General features: G+C 38.8%; 1 protein-coding gene across 1 annotated transcript; it reads right to left on the bottom strand.

Annotated features, from left to right (window-relative positions):
* Positions 1 to 372: 372 nt before the first annotated feature.
* LOC104230157 (uncharacterized) lies at positions 373 to 1,895 on the bottom strand. The gene has a single exon (XM_009782894.2). The coding sequence runs from the start codon at positions 1,683 to 1,685 to the stop codon at positions 567 to 569; it is 1,119 nt and encodes a 372-aa protein (XP_009781196.1). The 5' UTR covers positions 1,686 to 1,895; the 3' UTR covers positions 373 to 566.
* Between the last annotated feature and the right edge of the window lie 12,158 nt (positions 1,896 to 14,053).

The raw sequence follows: 14,053 nt of genomic DNA, 5'->3' as shown, positions 1-14,053 counted from the left end.
TATTAGACAATTTCATATTAGACAGAATTATTCAATATTTGAGTTGATAAAAAATCGTAGTATTAGCCGAGGTATATGCAAGTTTGCGCACTACCTTTACACCCAAAAAAAAAAAAGAATTCACACAAAATAACCACATCAGTACCATATGATGAGGATGAAGAATTCATGTAAAAATTAAAATTGCCACTCTGCAAGCATCGTCGCTAAGGTAAATATATTAACCTCAATCACTAGCTTAATAATTAAAATAGTTTACAGTTTGCTGAAAGCGGAGTTTATTAGAGCAAAAATTAAAGTAGGATAAATTATACAATGAATTCAACCTCAATAGCAAGAGTGTATGACTACTGAACAGCAGAAGCAAGTAAGTTGAGGATACTGAGCCCCAGATATTACACAAATGCAGAGTTGCAAACGTCAAAAGTTAGGACTTTACATATTACCAAAAAAGTTTCTAGGAAAAAGAAAAAGTTACATATGAGAATATAGAGAAGGATAACGATAGATACACTAACATATTCAAAAAAGTGTGTAATTACTAATTTGGATTTACCAGTATTAAATTAATAGACTTTCTTGGTAAATAGGCTTTTGATATTAAATAAATTACTACTGCCACGTACCCCTTCACTGCTCCCCGCGACACCACTCCGATCACCACCGTCCCCGGCGGCAGCGGCGGCGACACTAATGGCACTGTTTTCGTCACTTCTGCAACCTAACTGATTCCTGTAACCAATGCACATAGGAACATTCAAGTTCAAGACTCTAGCTTTAGGCCCACCACCACTGGCAGCCGCTGACGATACTTTCCGGCGACATTCAACACCTTCTTTTTTAACTGCCTTTTTGTTGGTGCTGCTTTCATTAAGGGCGGTTTCTTTTCTGATTGTTATTTCAGCAGTTCTCACGAGGTCATCGGAGCTCCGGCCACTGGATCCTGGTCCAAGATTCCGGCGGACCTGCCAAACTGGGCTGCTTCGGCCCAAATGAACCCCACCACGGCTAGGACTACTGGGCCATTTTCTTGACTTGGATTCACCGGCTGAGTTACTCCGGGAACACGGAGCACTACTCACCTTTCGGTTCGCCAAACCGGATCCACCCGTAACCCGAGGCCTACTTCCGCCGTTTCCAGCGGATCTACTCCTCGAAAAGGGCCAAATATTGATATTTAGCTCAGCACCAGTACTCACCCCATTGCTTCCACCTACAACTTTCTTCTCTTTCCTCTTCTCCTTCTCCTTCTTCTTCACATCATTACTCTCTAATTTCTTCTCGGTTTTCTTGAAAATGTCCTTCCAACGCTTTGATGACGTAAAAGAACCGCCGCCCGCCGACGTGTTGACTATCGACGCAGATAGTTCTGTTTCGGGTTCGGGTCGACCAGACCCAGATGGTTCAGGCTCAGTTTTATGGTGTGAAGAAGTATTTGTCCCATTTGCTTCAAGTAGGTCCTCCGCAGAAGGGCACTGGAGAAGGTCTAAAGGAAGAAGGACGCCATGGGAGAAGAGCTCATCGGCAGAGAGTTGGTTGGGCTGAGGAAAAGACGGGTTTCGAACCATCCAAAACTCAAATTCGGGTGAATGGTTAGAATCACAGTCACAGCTTCTCCTTCTTCCACTGTTGCATGGTGTAAGCCTTTCAGGCAGCTTCTGAACTTCAGCTTCAACTTCTTCCATTCTTTACTTTCCAGAGAGAGAACAAAAAAAAAAGACCCTTTCTTTATATGCTTTTGAGCTTTTCTTTCTGTTCTTACGAGGAAAGAAAAAGAAGGAGAGATTGGGAGAGGGTGGAGAATGGTGACCCTACATGCAATAAAGAAATGAAAAGATGAGTAATAAAGAGGGGAGAGATGAAACTTGTAAATAAGGTTGGTTGAGTTTGCATGTGGGTTGGATATAATGAACACAACAAGTTAATAAAGGGGTAGAAATCTTATCACTTTACCTTGAGAATTTACAAAGTTTTCACATAGGTATATGAGAACCTTGACAGAGATTGTTCTTTCTTAGAAAGTTGTATATAGAAAAGGTTAACTATCATAAAGATCTTTATATAGTTATTCATAAAAAAAATTGAATTGGTAAGTTAAAAAATAAAACATATTAGCTATTGCAATATTTTAAATACATTTACAGTATAAAATTTTATTATACTACTAAATTAAGACCTTAAATTGATTAACCCAATGAATTTTCAATTTTCACTACTAAGTTCAATCCCCCATATTTATGGTCAAAGTCTTCGAGATAGGACTCCTGGAGAGAGCGAAAAGGAAGGTGAATAGAAATGAAAGTTTGACCTGATACAAAGTCAATTTTAAGTTTAGGGCACGATGGCCTAGGAGATTGTCACATTAAAGTGGTCAATATAATATAATTTTAAGGGATGCTAGGACATGATTTAGGACCTATTGCATGAACATCGGCGGGGAGGAAGCCAAGGGAAGTAACTCCTAAGTCCTATTGAATCTCACAAATGAAGAATGATGACGCAATTTGAGATTCTACTCGAGATACATTATTCCTGGTCAAAAACTATTTTTAAGGTAAAAAATAAGAAAAAACATGGCAGGGGAAAAAAACAGATGGAATTTTAAGCTAGTAATTGCCAAATATCATTATAATCTTTACTATCTTGTGGATGTAAAAGTAATTTTTTAAAAAGAATTATAAACTATGTGTGTATTTTAAAATGGTAAGTAGATTGTGCTTTCACATGCTGCCAACATATTAAATTGTTACGTTGAATACCAACAGTTAGTGGAAACATACGTAAGAATTTATCAAAATTGGAATAATGAGCTGCTCTTCCTTTGTTGCTGCCCTAGTTTTAAGATACCAAATACAATGAATATTTTTACACTGTCTGTGTTTAAAAGGTACAAATTTTTAATGCAAGATTAGGAGTTAAAACAATTCTTACAGAAATATAAGATAAGACTACTTACAATAGACCTTTGTGGTTCGGCTCTTCCCCAGATCTCACGTATAATGGGAGCTTAGTGCACCGAACTACCCTTTTATTAGGAATAAAACCAAACGTCTATTCATGATTTTACAATTATTATCGGCTAGTTTTTCTCGTATCTTGATATATTTATAATCAACATATACACATATGATAGACTTAAGTGTTGGCAATTTCAATCCAAAATTGTTTAGCCCGTTCAAGTTATCGTGATAAAACGTTTTGGTAATATATGAAATTCGACTACCCTCACCCCCGACCTCCGATGCTGACCCCAACCATGCCCTAACACTTAATGAGTATAATTCTGTGTATATTCTTAATATTTGTCTTTAATTTAGTTTTTTTGGTTCTAGGGTTAGAAGCAAGATATTTCTCGAGCCCAACATGACGGGACCTCTGCCCAAATTGGAGGAATTTCGACTTGCAATAATGTCTGTGATTCTTCATTATTATGTTGAAGAAATGATGAATGAACCGAAATCCATAGATGGTAAATTGAAAGTGTTTTGGCAAAGGCTGTAAGGTTGCTTTCCTTTGCTATTGGTCGAATGGATAAATCATGTCATTGTTGGAGAAAAGGGGATCGTCTCATCATGTTTTAACTGTTACGGTTGAACTTTCACTTTCAAACAACCCCTTTCAGTTACATGCTATTATAAATTTATTATTCGCCTTACCGTAATATTTGTACTGAATTTGAATCTAATTATTAAAGTGCAGTTTTTATAAGTACTCTCTAACATAAAATTTTAAATTTGTATTTACTGTCGACAGAAAAAAAGGAATCCTTTTTTTGCTTTTATAATTGAGAAGAACGAAAAGCAAATTGGAAAAGGAAAAAGCTGAGGTGAAAATTGTTACTGGGATGGAAAACATGATAGCGTTGACATTTCCAACTTCATTATTGTTTTTTTTAAAATAGTAAGTACAATAATTTCATCTTCTTCCCATCTCACACGTTCATTGCAACTTTGGCAGTGCTATGACTTAACAAAAAAATAGGAATTTCGATTAAAGCGTACTTTTAGAAGAACTCGGATTAGTGATAATCAAATAAAGAGATAATTGTATAACAAGAAAGGAAAACTAGACTGAGAAGTAGCCGAGTAAGCAATATAAAGCAATGTAAATAAGTATATTCCAATAATAATCAGTGTGTCCATACAAATATTTCTTCTTTCCCTTTTATAGCTATTTCCAAGTACAATGTTTCTTTCCTCTCATAGTAGAGCCATTATGAGCATTTAATGATATTAATAAAACGTTATAATTAGCAATCGTAACTGTTTCGTGATTCTATAACGTTTCCTATCATTTACGCTCATTAATTGAAGATATTACGAATCTGTACTTTTTATTGTCTTGGTTTATTCCACCGGTGTCTCTTCAAATTATCAAGAGGCCTGAGTGATCATTCCTTCTTGTCTTCGTGACACTTCGCTCGCACCTATTAAGACTCGCATCTCTTTAAGTATTCTTTGCCAGCTGTCACTCTTGTAATAATCCACGTGTCTTGACATGTCAGCCACATAATTAATTCCAAGTGTAATATCGATTTTTCCCCAATACAGATAGTCCCCTCCCCCAACTTGCCATTTATTCAGCAATTGAATATTTGTGAAGTGGATCTCATTAAAGCGGGAATTTTTGCCGCCATTTCCCACATACAATTATACATTTTTTTGAACTGACACTTCGTATGTCACTTCCATTTAATGTGTGTGACACGTGGTGCCCTATGATTGGTTCTGTAACTCCTCAGCGCCTTTTAGGGCTTTTTTACGGCTGCACCAATCACGAAGTGACAGTTTTCATAATGACATCATCATTACCTTTTTGTTTGACGGTTGCTTCCAAGTATAAATATATCCTTTGTCTTTTCTTTCATGAAAAAGTTTCCCATACTTTGCCATTCAATCTTTTCTTTGTCTTCGCATAGCTATGTCTTCTTCAAACTCTGATCCTAAAAAGGTTCTTATTGTTGATGAACTTCCCCTCGCTCCTACTAGAAGTAGGAGAGGTGGTAGGCTGCGTAGTTTAGGATCAATTTCCATTCGAGGTTATCCTTCTCAACCCAGTCCTACTCCTCCATCATCTTCGAGAACTAGGCCTTCCTTTTCTCATAGGTCTTCCACTAGAGGTAGGGATTTCAGTGAGCCAATTCGTGAGCCTACTGTAGACGAGATTATCCCTGCTGAGCTTTATATTTATATTGACAAAGAGTTGATCAGAAACCAGGTCTCCTTTATGTCCTCTCATGATTGTGCCGATGTTTACCCTTCACAGATTACTGAAGGTTTGATCTCTGTTGTTCGTAGAGATTGTCATTGGAAATTTGATTTCCCAATTCCGATCCCTAATGCAAATCAAAGGATCACTTCTTTCAAAGCTGGCTTTTCTTTTGTGTATACGTACCCCTTTACATTGGACTTTAGACCTCCTATTAATCCAGTCATTATTGAATTCTGCCGCTTCTTCAATGTGTGTTTAGGACAAATTGACCCTATTGTATGGAAGGTTGTTGCATGTTTAAGGTATTTGACTAATTTGGCTCAATTGCCTTTCACCTTTTTTCATCTAATCCATCTCTACTCCCCTAAATCCGTGATGGGATTTTTACTCTGGTGGCGAGGAGTAAGAGAGTTTTAGTCAGTCCTGAGGACGATAAAGATCGTGGCTGGTACGCCCGATTTGTTGCTGCTCCTACAAAAGGGTTAGTAGGTGAAGAAAATATGCCCTTCCCTGAGAAGTGGAATTTTGCATGTGAGTTTTCTTTACAACTTTCTCTCTTTTTTTTTTAAAAGAGTTTGTACTTCCCGTGACTGTTTTACTTTTCTTTTTCATCAACCATGGGAACTGTTGAAGAGATTCTTAATTTCCGTAGTTGGGTAGAAAAATTGTTGACAATTGCTTCGATGGAAGTAAGATCTTGGAAGTACCTTTCGAATAGGTTTGGTTGGAAGGTTAACACTCACGGTAAAATTTTTATTTCCTCATTTTTCCTTCATTCATTCTCTATTTAGAATTCATTAACCCTTCTTTTTATCAGGGTTTCCTATTCGAGGTGTGAGTGCTGAGTCAATCGCAGCTTCTAGACTTTCTTTGGAAAGAGCTCAAGAGATAATCTTGAGTTCTTCATCGAAAAGAAAAGTTGATAGACCACAGGATTCTGAAGATGAAGAGGAGCGAGATGGAAGCTCTTTAGTGCGTAAATCGCGGGCTAGAAGACGTGTCATTTTGGATGACGAAGCTACTCCCCCTCCTCGTTCTATTTCTGTAACCGAGCCTGCTGAAGCCACTTTATTGAGTTCTGATGAAGAGATGCCTGTGGCACCTCAAGACTCTGCTTAACACCTCTTTTCACATGGTTTTGACAATGAAATTTTTGACTTGGTTGCTGAGGAAATGCCTCTTGCCTCTTTTCCTGTGTCAGTTCCAATGGAATCCCATGTGCCCGTTCCTACCGTTGTTATTTTTGCACCGCCCGAAGCTATTATAGCCTCTTCGATCATTCCTGTTGTCAATACTTCTCGTAATGAAATTGGTTTTTCAAGTGGTAGTAGGGCAATGAAGCAAATTACCATTGAGGTTCCAGCTAATGGTAATCTTCTGAAGAAGTCAGGCCAGGCTGATGTATGGCTAAAACCCTTAATAGGTCCAGTGGAAAAGTCAAAACTGGAAAGTCATAGTTCCTTGACTTGGATGAATGACATTGTACAATCATCGTTGAAGGTATAGACTTCTCTTTTTACCTTATGTAATTTTCCTTTTACTAGTATTTTCACTCTTTTCTCTTTATGTAGATCAATCTCATCGGTACAAAGATGATGAAAGGGTTTCTCATACGGAGCAGTTGATGCATGACTATCAGATTGAGGCTGATAATTGGAAATAGCAATATAAAAGTCTCCAGCTTGAGATGGAAGTTTTAGAGGAGAACAAGTGTACTTTCGAGCAGTAGATAAAAGTCATGGCAACGGAGCTAGTAGTTGAGAAAGCCTCTTCCAACCAGGCGGGCAAGGAGAAGCACCTTCTTGAGTCATCTTTTGCTGAACAGCTCTCTAGGGCTACAGAAGAGATTAGAGGTCTAAAAGCCTTCATGGATGAGAAAGAAGTTAATGCATGTGAGCTTGTTCAAACGTTCACCCAAGCCTAAGAAGACCTCCGAGTGTCTATCGATAAAGTTAGGTTTTTGGAGAGTTCGATTTCCCCTTTACAGGCTTCTTATGATGTTGCTTTAGCCGAGAAAGAAGAGCTTAAGAATGAAATCGATCATTGGGAGAGAGATTATGAAGCTCTTGAAGACAAAGCTGTTGTTGAAGTAAGTTGGGCCATTTTGAACACGCGTCATGACACTCTTACTGAAGTAAACCAGGAAGGTTTTAACTTGGATGTTGAGATAGCAATGATTAAAGAAACTATCGAAAAGACTCAGCAAAGCCAAAATTTTTTGTCACGACCCTAAATCCGGACCAGGTCGTGATGGCGCCTCGGGAAGACAAGGCCAGCCGACACTTTCCATATCCAATTATTAACAGTTAAACCATAAGAAATAAATCTAAAGCATGATAAGATAATCTAAAGTTAACAGATATTAGCATAATTCGCGAAAAATAACCCAACACAGCCCGATACCGGGGTGTCACTAATCATGAGCATCTAGCAAAACGGAATACTCCAATATATATAACTACAGAGTTTGATACAGAAACAGAGAACATATAGAAGTAAGTAGGGAAGAGCTCCGGGCTACGAATGCCAACAGCTACCTAGAGACTGCTTGAATCCGCCAGAGCCGGAAATGATCAGCACCCAGGAGGGGGACCAGATATGCCTGAATCTGTACACAGGATGTAGGGAGTAAAGTGAGTACTCCAACTCAATGAGTAATAATCATAAATAAAGACTGAAAGCAGGAAATCACGTAGGGTACAAAGCATGCTATAATGAAGCAGTAAAACCATTAAAAACAGTAAAATCAGTGAAAGATAGGTAAAAATATTTTAACTCAATTTAACTTCAGGAAAAGCCTTTTTTCAACAATTAAGCAAGTAATTGACAGTAAATTATGAAAATAAACACATAAAGATTCGCCCCTCGGGCACAATATCCACAAATCTGCCCCTCAGGCAACATCTCGGAACAATACCAGCCCATCAGGCAATCACATAGAACCATACCAGCCCCTCGGGCTCAATCTCACATCACAATGGGTACCCGCGCTCACTGGGGATGTACAAACTCCTGGAAGGGCCCCTTACGGCCCAAGCGCAATATCAAGCCACTCCGTGGCATCATCACTAGGCCCTCGGCCTCATATCATTCAAGCCACCTCGTGGCATACATATCTCACGACCTCGGCCTCATAATCAATATCAAATATTTCCTCACAACATAGGCCCTCGGCCTTACTCAGTCAAAATCTTCACAAGCCACTCGGGCAACAGTAAAACATGATTCTCAGCCCAAAAATATCATTTAAAAGATCATGTAAGTGTTAAAACATAGTAAACATGGTTGAGTACGAAAAACAGTGAAATATAACATGACTGAGTTCAAGTATAAAGTCAAAACAGTAAGGAAATACCAGTAAAAATCCCCGAAGGGTTCAAATAGTTGGCACAAGGCCCAAATATGGAATTCAGCCTAAATCATGATGAAAGCAAATGGATTTCAGTCAAATACGTGGTAAAATAGTCATTCGGGACAAACTAAGTCACAATCCCCAACAGTGCACGACCCTACGCTCGTCATCAAGCGTGTGCGTCACCTCAATATAGCACAACGATGTGCAAGTCCGAGGTTTCATACCCTTAGAACATCATTTACAATCATTACTCACCTCGAACCGGTCGAATATCTAGCTCGCAAAGCCTTTGCCCCTCAAATCGGCCTCCGCTTACGTCGAATCTATCGAAAAATGTGAACAAGGATGTCAAGATATGCTAAGGGAACGAAGCCCAAGCAAAAATAATCAATTTACAACATAAATCCCGAAATTACCAAAACCCGACCCCCAAGCCCACGCTTCGGAATTCGATAATTTTTACATCAACGAAATCCTTATCCTCCCACGAGTTCATACATATCAAAAGTTCTAAAATCCGACCTCAAATGGTCCTTCAAATCCTCAAGCAAAGGTCTAAGTTTCTAAGCCCTAGTTTCCCCAATTTTAGCCCTTAAATTCCATTAATTATGGCTCTAATCCGTGAAATAATAGCATAGGAATAAGTTTTAGGTCCAAATTCCTTACCTCAATGAAGTTCCCTTGAAATCCCTCTTCAAAATCGTCCAAAAAGCTCCCAAGCCGAATTAGAAATGGTGAAAATGGCTCAAAATCGCGAAGGACAAAATTTATACCTTCTGCGCAGGAATTTTCGCATCTGTGGCCCAATTTACGCTTTTGCAGTACCGCATTTGCGGCCAACCAACCACTTCTGCGGTTTTTCACTTAACTCACCACTTTTCGCATCGCCATTCCTGCATCTGCGGCATCGCAGGTGCGGTCCCTCTAACCACTTCTACGGTTTCTGGCCATCTTACCAAATTCCACTTCTACGACCCCTTTTCTGCATATGCGGCGTTGCACCTGTGGTCCCCAATCTGCAGGTGCGGAAATACCAGAAGCAGCAAAAGTTCTGCAGCTCACCAAAGTCTCAAACTCCCCGTCAATCATCCGAAATCACCCCGAGGCCCCAGGGACCTCGACCAAAAGCACAAACATAACCCAATACCTTATTTAAACTTGTACCAATCTTCAAAACACCTCAAACAACATCAAATCAACCTAAACACATCGGATTCAAGCCAAACTTTCTAAAATCTTCCGAATTTCGCTTTCGGTCAAAAACCCAACCAAACCACATCCGAGTGACCTGAAATTTTTTACACACATCTCAAATGACACAACGTTGCAACTCTCGAAATTCCATTCCGACCCGTATATAAAAATCTCACCTACTAATCGGAAATCGCCAAAAATCCACTTTTGCCAATTCAAGCCTAAATCTACTACGGACCTCCAAAACTCATTCTGATCATGCTCCTAAGTCCCAAATCACCTTTTGAAGCTAACCGAACCATCGGAACTCACATCCAAGCCCTTTAACACATAAGTCAACATCTGGTTGATGTTTCCAATTTAACCTTCCTCAAAAGAGACTAAGTGTCTCAAACCTTACCAATTCCTTTCCTAATTCGATCCGACCAATCCGATACCATATAACACGGATAAACAAGGCATAAAGAAGCAAAAATGGGGAAACGGAGTGGTAAGTCATGAGATAACTGGCCAGGTCATCACATTTTTCTTCGCCCATGGCTGATACTCCCAAAGGTGTTGAAGCTAGTCCTGATGTAGTGGTTGTTCAAGCCCTTTCTGATCAAGCTGAACCTTCGGCTATTGATGATTCCACCTTGAATACTGGTTCAGAACCTGCTCCATAATGAAAGTTTGATTATGAAGTTAACTAGTTTTTTTTGTTTTGTTGGTGGACACATAGTGGTTTTACCCCTGGTTCCATTTAGGGGTAATGTTTTTTGGTAACATCATACCTCCAGTCCTTTTCGGGGGTTTTTATAATGATAATTAGGTTAAGACTGCGTTTATACTTAGTTTTAACTAAGTATTTAAGATATCAAAAAGTTTGTACTCAACTTTTATGATGCGTTTGACTTGAGTTTCTCTTCCGCTCTTTTTCTTGTTTGCCCTTGCCTTTTCTTTTAAGTTGAGGGCTTTGTTTTCCACTTCAATTTTAATATGTGGGTTTTGTTTTACCCTTTTTAACTTTTTTATTAAAAGTGCTTTATTAATTTTGTGGCTTTTTGAACCAAGCACGAATTATAAAAGAGGACCTTTTTATATACGAGACTTAATGAAGAAGACGTCTCAACTTCATAATGGTGTAAACATACGAAATAAGAAATAGGAATACACATGTTTCTTGGAATAACTTTGAGAAAAATTTTATTTCATTCAAACTTGTCAAACTAAATAATACCTTACATGTATTTAAGTATCATCCATAACTCTTCCGTAACTGTTTTCTTTACAATAGATTTGTAAAAAAGAAAATCTTAGGGTTTCTTTATGACCCACGACTAAATACTGCCTTTAACCTAAACATTCGTAAGACTTCAAGATTTACACCCATGAGTGTATTCTTCATAGGCTTTTTGAATCAGGCTTGCGTTTTTGGCTCGTGACTTTGCTCTGAACTTGATATTTGTTGAGTAGACTTTAGGCTTGACTTAAAATTACTTGAAATTTAATTGTTCAAGTCTTCTTTCCCTTCCTTATACATATATTATATCTATATTATATAGTCCCCCAAGTGTTTGAGCTTTGAAGTATGAAATCTCGAGAACTTGATTATCCCTTCCATGCGGTCCTTTTCTTGAAAAGAAAAAATATACGGGACTCAGAGGTATAATTTAGATTAAGACTGCTTAACCCATTATATTTTCATCAGAATAGTTGTAACCATAGACCGGGAATTATGTTTCTTCCGCGTGTTTTTTTAGGTCTAATTTTATCATTTGATGTGGGCTAGTTTTTTGCCTATTATCTAAAGTTGTTACAATAACTTTAACAATTCAAAAACAAAAATCATAAGTGGGGATACCTGTCCGTTGGTATTTCCTTCCCTTAGAAATAGTAATTCTTCAGATGTATAACATTCCAACTTGAGGGTATAATCTTGCCATCCATGGTTTCAAGCTCATATGCACCTTTTCCTGTGATACCACAAATCTTGTAAGGCCCTTCCCAATTTGGACTTAATTTTCCTGCATTGGTTGCTCTTGTGGATTGGAAAACTTTCTTGAGTACATAGTCCCCAATATTGAAGTATCTGAGATGAGATTTTCGATTATAACATCGCTCAATAACTTATTTTTGCACCGCCATTCTTATTAAGATAGTTTCTATCCTTTCTTCAAGCAAATCCAGGTTTACCCACATCTCTTCTTCATTTGACTCTTTAGTAGCTTGAGTATATCTCGTACTTGGCTCCCCTATTTCAACTGGAATTAAAGCTTCAGCATCATACATAAGTGAGAATGGTGTCTCTCCCGTACTTGTTTTTGTTGTTGTTCGGTAAGCCCACAAGACTCCAGGTAGCACTTCTGTCTACTTGCCTTTTGATTCTTCTAGTATTTTCTTCAAGTTGTTGATAATAACTTTATTTGTTGATTCAGCTTGTCCATTGGCAACTGGATGATAAGGTGTCGAGGTAATCCTTTAAATTTGCCAACTTTGGAAAAATTCTATGATTTGTGCACCTATGAATTGTGGCCGTTATCACATACGATCTCTTTTGGAACCCCAAACCGGCATATGATGTTTTGCCAGATGAAGTCTCTGACCTCTTTTTCTCGTACCTGTTTGAAGGCCCCTGCTTCTACCCACTTAGTAAAATAATCAGTGAGTACTAATATAAATCTTACCTTGCCTTTGGCTTGTGGTAGTGGACCTACGATATCCATCTCTCACTTCATAAAAGGCCATGGTGCAACAACCAGATGTAATAATTTAGCTGGTCGATGCATGTTGTTACCATATCTTTGGCACTTGTCACATTTAGCCACAAAATTTTCCGCCTCTTCTTCCATTTTTGGCCAATAATAGCCTGCTCTAATTATAGTTTTTACCAAAGATCTTCCTCCAGTGTGGTTTTCACGATGTCCCTCGTGTATTTCTTTCATCACGTATTACGTTTGAGAAGGCCCGAGACATCTTTCTAGAGGGCCACCGAACATATTTCGATATAAATTGCCCCGATCTAAACAGTAACGAGCAACCTTTTGGCAAAGTGCCTGAGCATGTTTCTTATCTTCAGGTAGTATTTCATACTGCAAAAAATTGACAATCTCGTTTCTCCAATCCCAAGTTAGATTCTTATAATTTACCTCATTTTTATCTTGATCAAGCACTAAATGAAACAAATGTATTACAGAAGCGTTTTCTTGTCACGACCCAATTCCCGAACCCAGTCGTGATGGCGCCTCTCGTGAAGACAAGGCCAACCAGACCAAACAGAACACCTCTTTTAAACAGTTAAATATCATAAATAGTTCTAAAGTATGATATAATATCCATAATTTGCGGAATTAACGATAACCTCAGTAAGAACTATTCCGATACATCCCAAACCAGGGTGTCACAAGTCATGAGCAACTAAAAAAATCCGAATACTGGTCTACTAGATACGAAATCTGATACAGAAGTTAAAGGACATGAAAATAGTAAGATAAGGGAGGCATGGTCTGCGGACGCCAACAGCTACCTCGTAGTCTCCGAAAACACTACCTGGACTGGGAGGATCAACACTCAGGAGCGGACTCTGCGATGCCCGAATCTGCACAAAAGGTGCAAGGAGTAACGTGAGTACTCCGACTCAGTGAGTAATAATTATAAATAATGGCTGAAAGCATGAAAACACGTAAGGTACAAAGCAATTCTATATCAAAGCAGTAAAAATCACGTAAAGTAGTAAATCAGTGAGGAAATCAAGTGAAATCTCTTTCAATCAGGTAAAACAGGAAATTTGGCAGGTAAATAATGAGTAGAAATCTGCCCCTCGGGCACAGTATCAATCACTCAGAACAGTATCAACTCCTCGGGCTCACTCTCATCAATAGTGCTCATTCTCAGCTCTCGACCCATGTATCTCTCATAATAACAGCCATCAGAATAACCGCTACGGCGTGCAACCCGATCCGTACATCGCTGCGGCGTGCAACCCGATCCATATAGATAGTCGACTGCGCTCACTGGTGGTGTGCATACTTCGGAGGGGCTCCTACAACCCAAACGCTATATTGTTGCGGCGTGCAGCCCGATCCATATAAGTATTGTTGCGACGTGCAGTCCGATCCATAACATATATAATATCCTCACCATTGGGTTCTCAGTCATTAACCTTACAGCCTCTCGGGCACAATAACAGGAGATAGGGATCTCAGCCCACAAATTCCTCTCATTTAGGAATAGTATGATAAAACCAGCTCGAATCGTTTAAAACAGATAGCAACATGACTGAGGATATGATTTTTAACAAGTATAGTGAGGAAA

The sequence above is a fragment of the Nicotiana sylvestris genome, chromosome 2, assembly GCF_000393655.2.
Source record: "Nicotiana sylvestris chromosome 2, ASM39365v2, whole genome shotgun sequence".
NCBI lineage: Eukaryota > Viridiplantae > Streptophyta > Magnoliopsida > Solanales > Solanaceae > Nicotiana > Nicotiana sylvestris.
Note: the sequence above shows the minus strand (reverse complement) of the source record. Positions and strands in the feature narration are given on the sequence as shown.